Source organism: Fusarium redolens, assembly GCF_020744475.1.
Source record: "Fusarium redolens strain MPI-CAGE-AT-0023 chromosome Unknown BKA55scaffold_2, whole genome shotgun sequence".
NCBI lineage: Eukaryota > Fungi > Ascomycota > Sordariomycetes > Hypocreales > Nectriaceae > Fusarium > Fusarium redolens.
This window is the reverse complement of record NW_025763665.1, coordinates 2,601,630-2,618,086: the sequence shown is the minus strand read 5'-3', so window position 1 is coordinate 2,618,086 and position 16,457 is coordinate 2,601,630. Positions and strand designations below refer to the sequence as shown.

At 48.6% G+C, this 16,457-nt stretch overlaps 4 protein-coding genes across 4 annotated transcripts; 2 read left to right on the top strand and 2 right to left on the bottom strand.

Moving 5' to 3' along the window:
• Positions 1 to 2,758: 2,758 nt before the first annotated feature.
• BKA55DRAFT_684726 (PHD-zinc-finger like domain-containing protein) lies at positions 2,759 to 6,334 on the top strand (the record flags this gene model as incomplete). The annotated part of the gene is made up of 3 exons (XM_046198682.1): positions 2,759 to 4,204; positions 4,256 to 5,283; positions 5,332 to 6,334. The coding sequence occupies 3 exons, from the start codon at positions 2,759 to 2,761 to the stop codon at positions 6,332 to 6,334; spliced, it is 3,477 nt and encodes a 1,158-aa protein (XP_046055277.1).
• Positions 6,335 to 9,829: 3,495 nt separating this feature from the next.
• Positions 9,830 to 11,054, top strand: BKA55DRAFT_499741 (Metallo-dependent phosphatase-like protein; the record flags this gene model as incomplete). Its single annotated transcript, XM_046186680.1, has 4 exons — positions 9,830 to 10,009; positions 10,133 to 10,534; positions 10,604 to 10,903; positions 10,959 to 11,054. 4 exons carry the CDS (start codon positions 9,830 to 9,832, stop codon positions 11,052 to 11,054), a joined length of 978 nt encoding a protein of 325 aa, XP_046055276.1.
• Positions 11,055 to 12,104: 1,050 nt separating this feature from the next.
• BKA55DRAFT_634394 (Rdx family-domain-containing protein) lies at positions 12,105 to 12,892 on the bottom strand (the record flags this gene model as incomplete). Its single annotated transcript, XM_046196983.1, has 2 exons — positions 12,489 to 12,892; positions 12,105 to 12,431 (listed from the first exon to the last, which is right to left on the bottom strand). Exons 1-2 carry the CDS (start codon positions 12,576 to 12,578, stop codon positions 12,105 to 12,107), a joined length of 417 nt encoding a protein of 138 aa, XP_046055275.1. The 5' UTR covers positions 12,579 to 12,892.
• A 1,248-nt stretch (positions 12,893 to 14,140) lies between these two features.
• On the bottom strand, positions 14,141 to 14,477 carry BKA55DRAFT_684723 (GGL domain-containing protein; the record flags this gene model as incomplete). Its single annotated transcript, XM_046198681.1, has 2 exons — positions 14,141 to 14,261; positions 14,317 to 14,477. 2 exons carry the CDS (start codon positions 14,475 to 14,477, stop codon positions 14,141 to 14,143), a joined length of 282 nt encoding a protein of 93 aa, XP_046055274.1.
• Positions 14,478 to 16,457: the final 1,980 nt, after the last annotated feature.

Sequence of the window (16,457 nt, the reverse complement as noted above, 5' to 3'; positions counted from 1 at the left end):
AAAAGACTTCACTTGGTTTGAAGGCTATACGATCTGAGGCAACTATAGTGAAGAATTGGAGATTGTTGTAATGCATGAAATCTTTGATCTGTTCAAGCACTTGATGCCTCTAGTTGTCCTCTTGCATTGCTGTTGTGGAATTCAAATAATCATGGAATAATCATGTATTCCCACTGTCCCAGGGTGTGGAATCGTTATCGTGAACGTGCACAGATCATCGCTAAGAATGGTTTCAGAGGTCACCCGGCGTGGCTCATCAACCCCGGGAAGGAAATGATCCTTTCGTGCTCCAATGATGCCGTCGCGGAAGAAGCCAAGAGATGGGCCAGACTATTGGCTGAAGTGACCAGGTCAGCCGGCTTTAGCCTGATACCCCAAATCGGAGATGGATCAAAGAGGCTTGGGATTAGTTCGAGTGTTGTAGTGTTGAAAGAGACATGATCAGATGGTTTTGGACGATTTTGTTCCTGACATAGCTAGAACATTGAGATGGTGGGCTGGCTTAGCCGCTGGTATAAGGTACACAGAGAACTTCACTTGGTGTTGATGGAGGGGCAGGCTGAGTGAGAGACTGAAGGGTTTGGGGGGGTAAGTTTATGGCTTGGCCAATATCTGAGCCGTGGAGAGGCGTCATCATTCCAGGGCGAGGTGCGACATAAGATATTTTGGTGAGCATGGCAGCATGGGTGAATCTAGTGTTGGATGGCTGAGTCAATACCCCAGCTTCGAGGTCATTCGCAATTATAGTTGCCATGACAGTATCACGGTGGCGACGAGAGTAGTGATAGCGTTCGGATTTGAGAAATTCAGGCTGTGGCTAGCAATGAAGTCCTGTGATTCTATTTGTGGTGTTTCTCTCAAGTCGTTAGCGATGGTAGGGCATGTGATTATCCTTGTGTCGCCTCATTCTCTTGGAGCTTCCTGTTACCCATGAGAAATGAGAGCAATATTTAAATCGCACCATGGTGATAATAGTATTGTTCCGGTGCGGCCAGAGAAGCCTCAACAAGCGAGAGTAAACGAACTTCCAAAAGGAAAGCCAACAGCCAAGTATTCATAACCCAGCCAGTAGACAAGGTTACCAATGTCAACCATAGTGCCTGGAGGGATCTTAGCCTGTGGTCTCAAATCCTGATGTGGGTTATCTATCTACGATCACCTGCATCACCTGGCATAGAAATGACATATTTCTTTGATGATATTTCACAATACTGTCACCGTTGCAATGGGCAAGCTTTTAACTTCAAATAGGTCCCGAAACGCCATATAACGAGACACGCAAGTGACGATGCACCCCTTGATAAGCATCGATAGTCACTGACCGCTAACAAGAATCGCCAGCACCTGGATCCGCCCGGAAGTCGTGCTCGTTCTGGGGCCGGCCGCCGAGGCAACGGAGTGGATCGAAGCGGATGGCCCCGCGGCCAAGGACAGGTACTAGGGTCGCTAGATCTGAGGCCATCGTGAATATGGATAAGCTCTCATGCACCTCAAGCGTCGGAGTAGTTCTGTGGGTGCTTGAATCTAGCTTCATTAGCATTGCTGCCGGCGATGTAAAGTTGGTGATATGGATGCCAGGCGGTGAAGAAATGTTCTTAACCATGGGTGAGACATTTTGAAATGCTTTAATATCTCATCATGAATGATACTGACTGTAATTGTGTGTCAAGTGAAAAGGCGGTAATGAGCTGTTGCAGTGTTGACCCAGTTCGCTTACACGGGCGTCAAAGTGTCAACAAGAGTGGGCATCAGGAGAGCAAGTGATAGGATCTCAAATTAGACCCTGGGCAGATCTCTAGATCTTGCTTCGGCATTTGTTTCGATGATTTACGGAGCCAACAAGTCTTATTCAAAGAGTCATCAATTGCCATTGGGGTCACTAACAAGCCCTGTTCAGGTGGGCGCAAGAGGAAGAGAAAGAGGAAAAAACTACCAATTAGTGATCCATCTCCTTGAAATATTCTTAAGCACTCAAATGTAGGTATAGACAAGCTTAGGATCAGATTATATACTCATCATAAGGTCAAGAGACTTCTCTCCCGGTTTATTTCTAAATCGGGATGGCCTGGCTGGGGTTTCAAGCGCCAACAAACAACGGCGATCTGCGAACTGGGGAAACCAATCTTGGCAATACTTGATAAAAAAAACAACGGCGTTTGACATGGGAGATCTTACGTCACTTGAGGCCAGCAATGCCAGGTACAATGAGTCGTGTCAGATCTGATCAAGCAATTCCGTCGAAATGCTAGATCTGCTTCCCCACGTTGCAGATGCAGTCGATGAGCTTAGGCCAGAAAGAGACAAACAGGCAGATGAGCTGCATTAACAAGTCACACTGTCGAAACATATAGAAAGTTTAAGCTGAACAACTCGCCGCTTATACTGCGCAGAAATATCCTTTCCCGATAAGAGTCTGGTGGCTTTTTTATGTCAGCCCTCACCTTGAATGCCGCTGACTAAACAGGGACCGTGCACGCCAACTTCACGCGTTCCTTGCCCGAGGCAGAACATCACCTCCTCTGCAGTCGCGAACCCCATCATCTTATTCACCGAACAAGTCTTCCTTTGACGATTAATCCTACGGGAATAAAAGAGAAAGCTCTTCTGGTGTGTATGGCGCCTTTCAAATGACTGGTGATTTCGCCAAGCTTCGGACTGAGCCTGCGCGCCACCTTCCCCTTGACGCGATTATCCATCTCAAGCTTGCGCCAGCGACACTTCGATTTTCAAGTTTACATCGCCATTAGCTTCGCTCAAGATGGCCCCGGCATCTCCGACTCCTAGGCGACCCGTTACCGGAAGACGTCGAGGTCGTCCTCCGGGTTCGACCAATGCTGCTCGTGCCGCAAGGGCTGCTCTCGCGGCAGCCTCCGCAACCGAACCACCCCCAAAACGACGTCGATATATTCCAGGAGGGGCCGGTGGCGGTGGTCGCTTCGCTGATGCTGACTTACTAGCCACGCCGAATACCACTAGGCCTTCAACAGCATCGAGATCAAGAGCAGCTGCGCGCGAGGCTATCAATGGCCCTTCTCCATCCATAATGCCTCGACGAGAAAGAGGCGCTCGCACGCGGGCTACTGGCAATGATGGTTTGGAGGAAATGCAATGGGGGTCAGCTGCAGCTATGGCGACTGCTGTGAAACAGGCTGAAGACTATAAGCCCCGCGAGGAGCGCAGCTGGGAGGACTTCCATCCTAACCTAGATATCGATGCTACGTTCATGATTCTGCGTTCTGAACAGGTTGATGGCGTACCCCAAGAACAACCTGATTCATCAGTGGCTCAGACATTTGGAACACCTTTGGACGAAACCCGAACTCCGTCAAGACAACCAAACCCCGCATCAACTGGAAACACACCAAATCCTCAAGGTCGCTCAGAGTCGAATGCTGCCGATGTTCTTACTGAAACACCTTTACGCCGCCCTCGTCGACCGACCCGAGATGTGGTCAGCTTCTACAGCAGCAAGCCTCTGGACTTTCTCACAACACCAAAAACACCCAAAATTCTACCCATACAAAACCAGACACCGAAAGAGAAGCTGGATCTCAAACTACCTTCATATCGTAAAACCAACAGCATCGAATTATATGAGAGCAAAACTTTTGGCCAGGCTCGCTATGTTGATAAATCCATGAGTAATGTCGGCTATCAAGAGAGTGACCACTACCTGCGCCCAGAGCAAACTCTAATCAAATCTTCTGATCTTACCATGGAAGATGATGCAGAATTGACCGATGCTACGGCAGCGTCTGACGAACCAGTACATCATACACGAATCGGTCGTGTCGAGTATGATATGGATGAACAAGACGATATCTGGCTTGGGCGATACAATGCCCATCGCAAACAGAACGACCTTCAAGCGATAACACGAGAAATTTTCGAAATCACTATGACAAAGATTGAAAAGGAGTGGCATGCGCTTGAGAAAAGAATTCCAAAACCGAACCCCAAGCCTCCACAAACCCATCGTCCTCGATCAAGCTCTGCCGCCGCTGTAAATGGTGAGCCGCAAGGGGGTGAAGAGCCCGATTCAAAATGTGCCATTTGCGATGACGGCGACTGTGAAAACACAAATGCGATTGTGTTCTGTGATGGCTGCAACCTCGCAGTTCATCAAGAATGCTATGGTGTCCCATTTATCCCAGAAGGCCAGTGGCTCTGCCGCAAATGCCAGCTTTGTGGGCCTTCAGTTCCTGTAAGTACAGTTCAAAGCATTTTCTTAAGCTCCTATACTGACTCAAAGCAGACTTGTATCTTCTGTCCCAACACCGACGGTGCATTTAAGCAAACAAATTCCTCGAAATGGGCACACCTTCTTTGCGCAATGTGGATTCCCGAGGTTTCCTTAGGTAACCACACGTTCATGGAACCAGTCATGGACGTAGAAAAGGTGCCGAAAAACCGTTGGAAATTGACGTGTTATATTTGTCGACAGCGGATGGGCGCCTGCATACAGTGCGGAAACAAGAACTGCTATCAAGCATTCCATGTCACCTGTGCGCGGAGATCCCGGCTGTTTCTTAAGATGAAGACTAGTCAGGGTGCTCTCGCTGTGTTGGATGGCGGTATGGTGCTCAAAGCCTTTTGTGATAAGCATTGTCCGCCTGACTATGTGCAAGAGCATAGTGTTCAACAGGCCACAAAGGCAGCCAAGAAGTTCTATAAGAGAACCATGAGGAATCGTATCTGGGCTGATAACACCGCTGTTGCGAATGCTATTGCAGAGCAACAGCGCAACGCCCTTGCAGAACAGCCATCGGATGAATCGCAACTTACTGGGACAAAGTCTGCAGCCGTTGGTGACAAGAAGAAAGGCCAGAGTCCGAAGAACGTCTGGAAAACACCTGCAGGCGCACCTATCATACCACAGGCAGTATTTGAAGTTGTCGAAGCTTCAATTCAAAGATTCGCGTTTCTTAAGCGCAAGGAGTTCCTGAGCGAGGCATGTCGCTATTGGACCCTGAAGCGTGAGAACCGTCGAGGAGCAGCACTCCTGAAGCGTCTCCAGCTTCAGATGGAGTCGTTTTCTTCGATGGAGCTTACACGGCGTGACTTCGCAGCAATGGGACCAAGCGGAAAGATCAGACTTGCTAGACGCATTGAATTCGCCGAAAATTTGATTAATGAGCTTGAACAGCTCAAAGATCTTGCAGCCCAGCTTGTGGAACGGGAGCAGATCAAGGTTGCTGCTGGTGAGGTTGAACAAGAATTTGTGGATGAGTGTTACTTTCCTGTCGCAAAACTTCTTAACCCTGCAGTCGACAGGGCTATATCGTAAGTGCATCTTGCTCCGCAAATCTTGGCTTGGACTAACTTTTTCAGACTGGACAAAGATCTCTTCAAGGGCGGTCTCGACAAACTTCAAAGCCGCATAGATGCCCGCTTTTATGTGACAGTAATATCCTTCGCTATAGATCTTTGCGATATCATCAGTACTGGCATTTCTACAACACCACCGCCTGACACATCTACGGATGCAGCTCAAACTGCAGCTGTCGACGCACCACCTGCTAAAACCACTTTCTCGGATATCCGAGAGCGTCGAAAGTTGGGGAAACGCATATTGAAGGCTGTTCAGCCATACCTCGAGACAGCCTTGCGAGTCGAGTCAGAGATCTCCCAAAAGCCATTCGAGGGCCTGAAGAAGGAGCTGGAGAACATCATTGACAGAAGCGTGGACGTCCGACCACTGACTGCGACGAGCCAAGACAAGCCAACTGACCTCAGTGATGAAGCCAACGACACTATTATGGTTGATGCCGAGCTTCAAATTACTGTTAAGGCCAGTTCCACTGAGGGTGGGGACGCGATGGACACTACTTCAGATAGTGGAAATATTGAGGTCAGCACTAATATTGACGTCGATACGTCTGATCTCGCAGAGGCAGGTACCGTCGGAAAACAAGAATCTCTACCTAACACTGCCAATTCATCCAATACACCCCCTGACACAGATGGTTATGTGTCAAAGCCTCAGCCGGCACAACCGGGGCCTCCCACACCGCCTCAATCTAACGGCAGTCTTGGATTGGAACCTGCGGACCCTCTTACAGATGGAGGAATACTCTGGTACCTCAAGGGTCATGACCCCAAGGGAACATCAGTTCTCGAAGAGCGCTGGCCCGGGAGAGATGCCATCCGCATGCTCAGCGAGGATCTTACAGATTTAGATGACGAAGAGTTCAAAGGCTTGGGTATGGATGTTGACCACGCTGCAGCATCTGCTGCAGTTGAGGCAGATGTGAAGGAGGAGGTAGGACCCGCGGGTGGTAAGACCAGAGCGAGTAAAGCAAAGAAGCGGAGGACATCGACACGGAGGAGATGAGCTTCGACGTATAAGCATATACTAAGCAAAGGCTCATCACAACCGGCGCATTTTGATTGCTTGCGATTTTTGTTATGCGGGTTCATTTCAGAAGTATAAAGGGCCATACAGATGCACTAATGAGCTTGGCGTTCAAGGGTAAGATGGGAAACAAGTACTACAGGGTTAATACCTTTGAGAAGGAATTATGGGATGGAAAAGGCGTTGGTGAGGATTCCCATATGGAATATGGGAATGAACGGACTTAACTCAGCGATGGATTGCGGCTTGAGAATGTGTACGGTTAGGGAGATACGATACAAATGTATAAGATTAATGATCGTGGAATCTGAACAGATCAGTACAGTCTTGAAGCAGAGTTTCATAATTTACTGAGACCAAAAATATCTCGAGCACGCTTTGATTGTCTTATGAGGACTTATGAAACCTCTTGCGATCAAGGAAAACCAGAAGCGGACAGAGGGAACTGTGTGACATAATTCGATCATGATATTATGGAGAATATCTGTCATGATGTGGAAAAGCGTATCTTATGATTCTGTTAGTGGTGGTGATCATGGAGGTCGTCTGTGATGTCACGTGGAATTACGGTCTGGATGTATGATGATGTAGCACACTCGTCCCTTCGTTTGCTTGCATCACCGTCTATACACCGGCTTCTGCGCGTCTTAGCGGGGCACGCGTCCTGACGCAATAGACGAGCGAGAAATTAATGATCGGTGAATAATTTGAGGTCATTTTCTTCATTAAAAGGAGCTTGGGTAGCACAAAGATAGGTGCCTCGCTGTCTGTTCTGATATCTGACTCGTCTAGTCATCAAATAATAAAGCTGTGATACACATATTGTTAGCCGACATGCTCATCGAGCTTACGTGGGATGAAATGGTTAAATCGGAGCATCCAATGCTTCTTTTCTCTTCTGGATGGAACTGAGCTTAGCTTTGCAGAGCTAGTTCTCCGTATGCACCAGGTTCTTGATTTTTGGTTGGTGTTTTTCGATCGACCTTGAAAGGGATCAGCATCATGCAGAAAAGTAAGGACATATATGCCGTTGTGTGTTGCCTTTGGCTTGAGTGGCAAGATTCTTGCATGCGCAATTGAGAAATCCCATGGGGTTTATAGAGGACTTGTTGAAGAGTGGATGAGGCAACTTTTTTAAGTCTGAAGCCAGGGAGCTACAGTGAGCTCTGCCGTAGCTGTTATCAACTGGAATGGAAAGAGTGGATGTTACGTATTCAATCGCAATACGACTTTGCGGGCCTGTCTATCTTTGTATCATATCCTGGTAATAATGGAACCCCTGTTCTCGATGCGCTTCATGTCGAATCAGCTTTTCATATCCGCAACCTACACATGCGACAGCATCCTCCTCACTCGTACTTTAAGGTGTTTGACTAATAAGAAAAGAGACTCTCTTCTCCGGGACTTACGGGACCGATGCTAAGAAAGCCGAGAGAGGCTGAGCCAGATGAAACTGATGTTTACTTAACCTGGACTCTATTAATTGCTGCTCTAGTTTTAAGCGCCGACGAATCCGGTCGCTAAAGCTACGCAGGAGCCTCTAGAGTTGAGACGCCCCTTTTTTAACTACATAGTGACGGGAAAGATGCAATTTTCCCTGGCGAAGCTTGCTTGTCAGAAAAAAAACCAAGGTTTTGGTTCAGCAGTTAGGGCTTCTCAAGACGCGATATGAGGTGAGGGTATCCATACCTGGGCACCCAACGGGCACCAAGCAAATGAGACTTACAGCGAGAAGGAAATGAGACGGTGATTTGAGCCAAGCAAGCGAGACAAGAGACAAGTAACCCAGGACGACAAGAAATAACTGAAGAGGGCACCGAAATGTCAAGATGAGTTACGTTCCAGTCTCTATTGTTGTATACAGATGCTAGGTACTGGGTCAACGAGAAAAGCCAAGATTCCCGTCCGTCTTGTCGGATAGGCCACACTGAGGCATGGGCAGGTGAGAGATGCAATTATAGCGGCTTCCCATTAAAAATATAGCTACCCCCAGCAGTCCAGGCCCTGTACTAGCGTCTTTCCAGACCAGGGCAGGTACCTTTAGTGTAGGCAGCCCAAAGCCCAAGCGTCGGGTTTATGAGCGAGTGTGAAAGCCCAGGAAAAATTGGAAAACTTCCCCCCCTTCCGTTCACTCAGGTCAGAGGATAAACTTCAACCCTTCAACTCAACCCGACGACGACCGAGACGAAGATTTTATCCACGTGTTAGCCGCATCGCCAACACACTCTGCGAATATATTTCAAACCGCTCATCTTTGTGAAGAGCTGCTTTGCTTGATACTTGATCCGCCATTTTCTTTTGGCCCCAGACGACGACTGACGAACCACCGTGTTCCGTCCCCCGACTCCAAATCCCTGATCGCGCGCCCGCTTTGGCTGCCCCAACAGACCAGACGACGATAACATAAAATAAAATAAAAAAGGCGAAGAGAACATCGTTTCTCATACTTTAAAGAAAAAATCATCAAAATCGACGATACAGAGGCCCTTTGCTGCACTCTGCTTATATATCCTACAAAGGCGACGAAGCGTCACATCTTTGTTGACGCAATATTTACTCTTGCTTGACCAGAAGACGAGGACAACAAAAACTCGCTCGCGCTGACGGTGTTTTGTCTCCCCCTTCTGGCTTCTAGCATCTTTCTCGCCCCTCATTTCTGACGCCCTGTACCTACCTTGACCTCGTCTCTTTCTGGTGCAGCTATCAACAACCAAAGTCGGTGGCCCACTGCGGCAACCACGACGACGACTGTTTTCCCCCCATATCCAACGTGATCTGATTGCTTCTTTTTTTGCAATTCAATATCGAACGACGGCTCAATTTGCTATTGCTGATCAACTTGCTCTTCTGCGCTTTCGATCTTTCGATACGCAAAATCTACCAATCGCTCGCTCCATTAGAGACGGGATCCCTTCACGGGTAAGTTACCATTTGGCGTTGGTATTGGTGTGCGCCCCATTCAATTCATTGCTCGCTCGCCCGCGCCGCGCCGTCTCGTCTCCCCTCTTGTTCCCCTCCCGTACCCATTTCGCACTCACAGCCCTCTCTCTCTTCATGCTTGCTCGGCTTCTTCCCCTCCAATTTTTCTAGACTCCCCTCGTTTCGTTGTTCCACCATCGCAACGCAACCTAACCCAAACTCGTCTTTTGCCTCATATTTATCCATCCATCCATCCATCGTCAAATTTTCACCCTCTTGTTGGTTGCGGCGTTTGCGAGTTTGGAGACATTTTTCTTCACCTTGCCTTTTCCCACGTCTCTCTTTTTTATTGCCTTGTATCTTGTTGCTTTCCGGTTTCACCGGCTGACTCGGCCAGGTTTTGTGAAGTGCATCGATCTAGTATCATATTTCGGCCGACAAAGTTACCCCCGCAGCTGTTCTGAGTAGCGATCTTGTCTGCCGCCTTCCTCCTCCCCCACGCGACCCTCCCTTAACTCTACTGCGGGCACCCTCTCGCCAGCAAATTCTCTCAAAATGGCAGACCAACACGAGGTCGATCTCGACTCCATAATCGACAGGCTACTCGAGGTGCGAGGCAGCCGACCTGGCAAGCAAGTTCAGCTCCTTGAAGCCGAGATCCGTTATCTCTGCACCAAGGCTCGTGAGATTTTCATCTCTCAGCCCATCCTCCTCGAACTCGAGGCTCCAATCAAGGTATGTTCTTAGCCATCATTATGGCCGCCTCAGTTTGAGAAATGGTGCTTGGTATGGGCGCTTCTGCTCTGGGTCTTAGGCAGTCAAGAAAACTCTTTTGCTGACTTGCCCGCGCCCTGATAGATCTGCGGTGATATCCACGGACAGTACTACGACCTCCTCCGACTCTTCGAGTATGGTGGCTTCCCTCCTGAGGCCAACTACCTCTTCCTCGGTGACTATGTCGACCGAGGTAAGCAGTCTCTTGAGACCATTTGCTTGCTCCTTGCCTACAAGATCAAGTACCCCGAAAACTTCTTCATCCTCCGAGGTAACCACGAGTGCGCCTCTATCAACCGTATCTATGGCTTCTACGACGAGTGCAAGCGTCGCTACAACATCAAGCTGTGGAAGACCTTTACCGACTGCTTCAACTGCCTTCCTATCGCCGCTATCATCGACGAGAAGATTTTCACCATGCACGGCGGCCTCAGCCCTGACCTCAACTCTATGGAGCAGATTCGCCGCGTCATGCGACCTACTGATGTAAGTGGCCTGGACTGCACTAGATGGAGGCGCAAAGTCCTGAGTGGAGTGATACTGACAAATCTTTAGATCCCTGACTGCGGTCTTCTTTGCGATCTCTTGTGGTCTGATCCCGATAAGGACATTACTGGCTGGAGCGAAAACGATCGTGGTGTCTCATTCACATTCGGTCCGGATGTTGTCTCGCGCTTCCTTCAGAAACATGATATGGATCTAATTTGCCGAGCTCATCAAGTTGTTGAGGATGGCTACGAATTCTTCTCCAAGCGCCAGCTGGTTACGCTATTCAGTGCGCCCAACTACTGTGGTGAATTTGACAATGCTGGTGCGATGATGAGTGTCGACGAGAGCTTGCTGTGTTCTTTCCAGGTGGGATTTGGCAATACTTACCGCGATATAAACATACTAATTATTTTTTTACAAGATCTTGAAACCCGCTGAAAAGAAGCAAAAGTATGTTCCAACCACTCTTGGCGGCACTAGCACGCCAATCAGCTCCCCTCGCAAGAAGAAGATTTGAAGAATTTATACCAACAATGTGCTTTCAACAGGTTCGGCCGACGTTAAACGATCACCCCACCTCCTCGACTGAGGTGAAAGACAATCGCGACGAAGAACGAACGACTCGACTCGGGATTTGTCTCGATCGAAGCGCACCCCCAATCTCCGCCGTCTCGCAGCTAGCCTTGCCACTGTTTGGTGGCAGGAAATGTTGGTTCACTGGGAGGGTGACGGAACTTAAGAGGCGCCGGACGCGACGCTGACTTTTGCGAAACCCGAATCGTCTCTAATGCCTATATGCGAACTTGATAACGACAAACGGCTTTTTCTTAGCTCCACACACAGATAAAACATTGACAAAACTTGTTTTTTGAGTTGCACACGCGCACATACAGTTCTCGGATTCCATGCACACATGATCCACGGGACAGACAATCTTATTTGCCATGTCTGCTCCGCGTAGGCTGACCCGTGGACATACGCAGTTCGAGAGGCTGATGTTTCTCACTTGATTTCTTGTGATGACAAGGATAAGATAATCCTTCAACGGCTAATCTGTCTGGCTGGGAGCGTGTTTTAACGGTCATGTTGCATTTCATGGACGAGGTTTGTGGTCTTATTCGTTGCTCAAGGGCGACCTCTGTATACGTTTTGTGCTTTTAGATGCGTTTAGGGAGAGTGGGCAGGGTAAAGCGTTGCTTCATTTTGATGAGCGATAGCTGAGGTGGTGGAAGAGAAGAAGAATAGGGTGCTAGAGCGAATGGTAATTGCTGTAAGAATTGTGATGAAGATCGTGTCGTAATATCCTAGCGTGAGTGATAGATGGTGTTGATGGTACTCGTAATTCGAGAGACGGCAAAGGCGAGGATGATAACGAAATGACTATGATGAAATCACAATAATACTTATCTCCTTAGACAACGGCCAGATAGGTGTGTAGGTTTAAGTGTATCTATTTATACCCTACATGAGGAGGATTCGACTTGAACAGCAAGTGGCGTTATCAATATGAATGCCGCATGTGAAGGCATTTATTGAACCTGTCATGACCGCAGATACTTTGGAAATTCTACTGACAATCGTCACATTTCTCCGCCTCAACTGGCTTGTCTTTCGCTGTCTCATCCTTCTTACTCTCCTCCTTCTTCTTCCCATGATCCCTATCAACATGGCCTAGATCTCTTCCTGGTTCAATAACATCTCTCACCCTCCTCTTAAGCTCCTTCGTCTCAGGAAAGCCTCCATCTTCCCGTCGATCCCAGAGGGTTTTTGTAGAAGCAATCTCTGCACCGGGGGCTTGATGCGTGATAGTCACGATGAAAGTCCCGCCTGTAGAAGGCTGAAGAGCAACTTCACCGAGACCTGTTGAGAATGTGGAGAGGAGTTCTTGAGCATACTGAGGGACATTAGCTTCTCGTCACATGTTAGCAGTCCGTCGATTCGGTCAACTTACATAGGCAGCTCGTAACATCCATTTACACTGCGTGCAAAACTGGATAGAAACGCGGGGAAGAGGCGTTTGCGTCGACGCCTGGCTTGTCATGATTTTTCCCGCCGTCTCTCAGTTGCTGGTTTTGTTATGCAGTCGTTTCCGGGAACGTCGTGGTTTATTCTTGGCTTGGCTGGGCTGGACTTTTGAGTTTTCAACTCTGAGGCGTTGAGGGATCAGAGCTTGATTTCAGCAACCAACTCCTCCACTAAATGATCTTAATGTTGAGCTTCGAAGGGAAGAATCGAGACTGAAAGAGTATGGGATCTATGCCCTCAAGGCTGAGATACCTTAGACAGGGATTGTAATTGGCTGTATACTATACTATATGAGGGGAGATCCTTTGCCCCTCCAGTTGTACAGTAATGTGATGTGATGCCCAATCATGTCCATATGCAAGCCCCGCGGTCGAGAACGCCTCAATTCGACCCAGGTGATCCACTTTGTGATTTCTGCTTAGGTACATCAGGTACTCCCAGGGCTACTGTACCTAGAGCATGACATATTGAGATAGATGATCATTTCTGCTTGAACACCTTGACATAACTTGATAGATGGCTGACACAGGCCAGAAGCGTAAGTGGCAGTAGTTGTTATGACCTAGCCGATGTGAGTTTATAACGATATTCAATATCTCCAGGTACTTCTCGTAACCCAAAGTACCTCTACTAGCAAAAGGCAACCAGGAAGAATTGCACGGGTCGGGTCGGATGGGCGCAGAGTTGAGTCCTGAAAACGTCTGAGTCTGCACTATGTGAAATGGAGATTTATCCTTAGGGACAAAGATGACGGAATGGAAATAATAAGTAATAAGATCAAATGTAAATACCATTGCGACTAGGTCAAAAGTTGGAGGTTGTAAAAAGTCCATATCTCAAAGCCTCAAGGTCAACAGTTGCAAGGATTAAAGTCGTCAAATCATAGATAAAAAGTATATTGGCTTGGGGAACGTACACGATATTGGATGGAAATGACACCAAGATGATAACAGAAAAATGATAATAAAAAGGGGAATTATTACATTCGCGCAAGAGCCCGATCCATAAACCGTTTCTTTAGACCCAGACCCAGACTCGTAGTAGTGGTGCTTCAACCTCTCCCCCATCGTTGGTCTCAGCAACATCCATGTCCCATCCAGCAGGAAGAAACATAACATGCGCCAAGACGAAAATATTAAATCGCTGTAGTCCAGTCCAGCCTCCCCGTCAACTGTGACTTCCTTGCTCTCGCTGTTGGCTTTTATGACCCGCTCAAATAGTAAGGTATCTTGGGGTATCTTGATCTGGGTCCCTCTGGTACAGCTGGATCTTGTGTATGGGCTTTCTCCCTCTTTCTCGCGCTTCGCGTCGCTTCGTCAATAGGACAAGTCGTTCCTGGTAGCTTCCCAAGTAGCCGTCGTGGTAATGCTAGCAAGCGCTTTGGTATCCAGGGCCTAATTCGCCTCCGTCATCTGAGTATCCCATACTCAGATCTCCTTGGTTTACTCCCCTTAAATGCGTCACAAACATATCAAAATTGACTGCGGCCCTCCTCCCAATCGCTGAATCATTGTCGACATTGCGTAATTGTTGATTTTGGTAACCGGTAATAAGGAAAAAAGATTATCACGGGTGGCCTTACATGACCACACAGCAGCCGCCAGATTGTTGCGGCGCATAAGGGTCCTCGCCCTTAGGAACAGCACCCCAGACGGAGGGGACCATGTAGTCCCGAGTGCCATTGCAGTAGGCGATGATGCTATTACAACATTAGTTACTGACGCGTTGGTATGGAATCAACACGATCAACTCACCTCTTTGATGCTGTGCTGACGGGAATACGCTCTCGCTCAAGATCTTCGCGCAGACGGTTGTTGAGCTCAGTTAGTCGTCGAAGCTTGAGATCGGCCATCGACTGCTTGTTCTTCTTGATTTGCGAAGGGTCGCCAACATCGCGAGAAGTGTACTGAGGCATCTTGGAACGGGGTGCCGAGGTGGGCGAGTGAGAGCGGTTTCGGAGGGAGAGTCACGGTGATTCGGCGCGCGAGTACGTTGAGAACTGTAATTCTTTAATGTTAGCGTGCTGCGGGAGTGATTTCATTGAGTTCGAAGCGTAATCGAAGCATCGAGATGGGCAAAAGACGGATCAGGGAAGGTCGGCGAATCGCGTCAATCGAATTTGTCTCGGGTGAATGTCATCGCAATCGGAACAAACGAGTCCAAGGGAGTACCGTCCATCATATGGTTGATTCTGCCGATGCCCATTTTGATATTGTAGCACCCATATGCCGTTGTCGCTTGCCCCTGATTGACGGCGACGACGATTCGATCACTGATAGAATATGACTTACGGAGAGTCGGACTCGAGTCAATAAATGACAGTCGGAGCTTGTGAAGCGGTTGAGTACGCGGACAAGAATGAGAGGATCGACGGTCGGGAGGGTATTCGGAAGGTGATGGTTGGAACGGGTGTGTGAAGGAGAAGAAAAAAGGGTCCGTCGTGAGAGGCCAGGGAAAGTGGAAGTGGAAGTGGAAGTGCAAGTGCAAGTGGAAAGGTAAAGGTAAGGAAGGTAAGGTTTGGTGAAGTTGGTGGCAGAGAGCAGAGCAGGAGCGAGAATGTGATGGGAAGGACCTGGCCTGGGTGGAAACTGCACTGCAGTGGAAACCCCCGAGCTAGGTAGGTACGGCCTACCTAACCAAAGCCAGCAGCAGGTCCAAGTTGCGGGAAGCACCAGCACCAGCTTTAGGACAAGCTGGGTTTAGATCGTACAGTGGAGCCACTTTGGGCGACAATGGACCAGTGAGTGCTCGATAAGTTTTTGCCCGTCTGGGGGCTTCCTTAGGCGGATTTGCTCGGTGGCTCGTGCACTTGAAGCTGTGGCTCTTCCTGTACTGCGGGAGCCCTGGCATTGAAATTGGGGGGTAGGGGGGAGCTGCTGGGGCCCCTGTTGAGGGACCTTAGACCTTGCTAGGGGCTGATGTGATATGATCAACGGGATAAGGAGACGAGACATTATCTTCAGGACGTTGGATGGAGCCAATTGATTCAGAATGGACCATATCGACAACAGATTTCTATCAAGATTTTAGGTAGGTAGCTTTAAGTTCCGACCTCCCAACAACCCGTTGAAAACAGCGAGCCTAGCCCAGCCCCTGATCTGCCTGCTGTGTTATGCTCATAAATAACGAGTTAATTATGCTCCTCTTATTGCAGCAGACAAGCATCCATGGCAAAAGGACTTTCAATTGAGCCATAGAACGCGCGTGATTGGCTTTGGTGGGGCCTGCGGAACCGTGTTTGGCCCCGAAGCCATCTTAGCTGCAAAGCTACAGGCACTTGATATTGCCTTTCAAATTATGAGGAGAGGAACCTGAATCAGCAACCCTCCAAGCCAAGAAGCCAGAGCGAGTGAGGGAACCGTGTCAATCATTTCAATTTTTGTGGCATACCTAGGGGGTAGGATGAATGACATGGACTTCCAACCTCTTGCGTGAATATGTTAGCTAACTTAGTAGGTACTAAGCTTATCTACCAGGTCTTCCATGAGATCACCTAAAGCCACCAAAAACAGATTTCGTCAAACTTTGATCAATCGGTAAAAGCGGGAAGATCTGCCACCAGAACGCGAGAGTTGAAAGCAATGCGCCATTCACCTCAACAATGGGGCAGAAAGGAAGTCATGTTGATCAAGTCCAAGCTCGAAAAGCACAGGTCCAGGCCAGGTACGGAAACATTGCCCACTAACAAAAACAAAGGCCGAGCTCGCTCGTTCTTGGTTCTCCAAAAGCTCGTCTCGTCTTGGCTGCTCGCAAGCTTATAGAGCCGAATACCACTGTAGAAGCTAGCGACACCACGTCCCGTTCACAGATGTTGTGAGCCCATTCCTGGATGTGTCCCTAACTCTCTGGTTCCAATGGAGTTCGAGACGCTCAGAGCATCTGTTTCTGCTTCTGT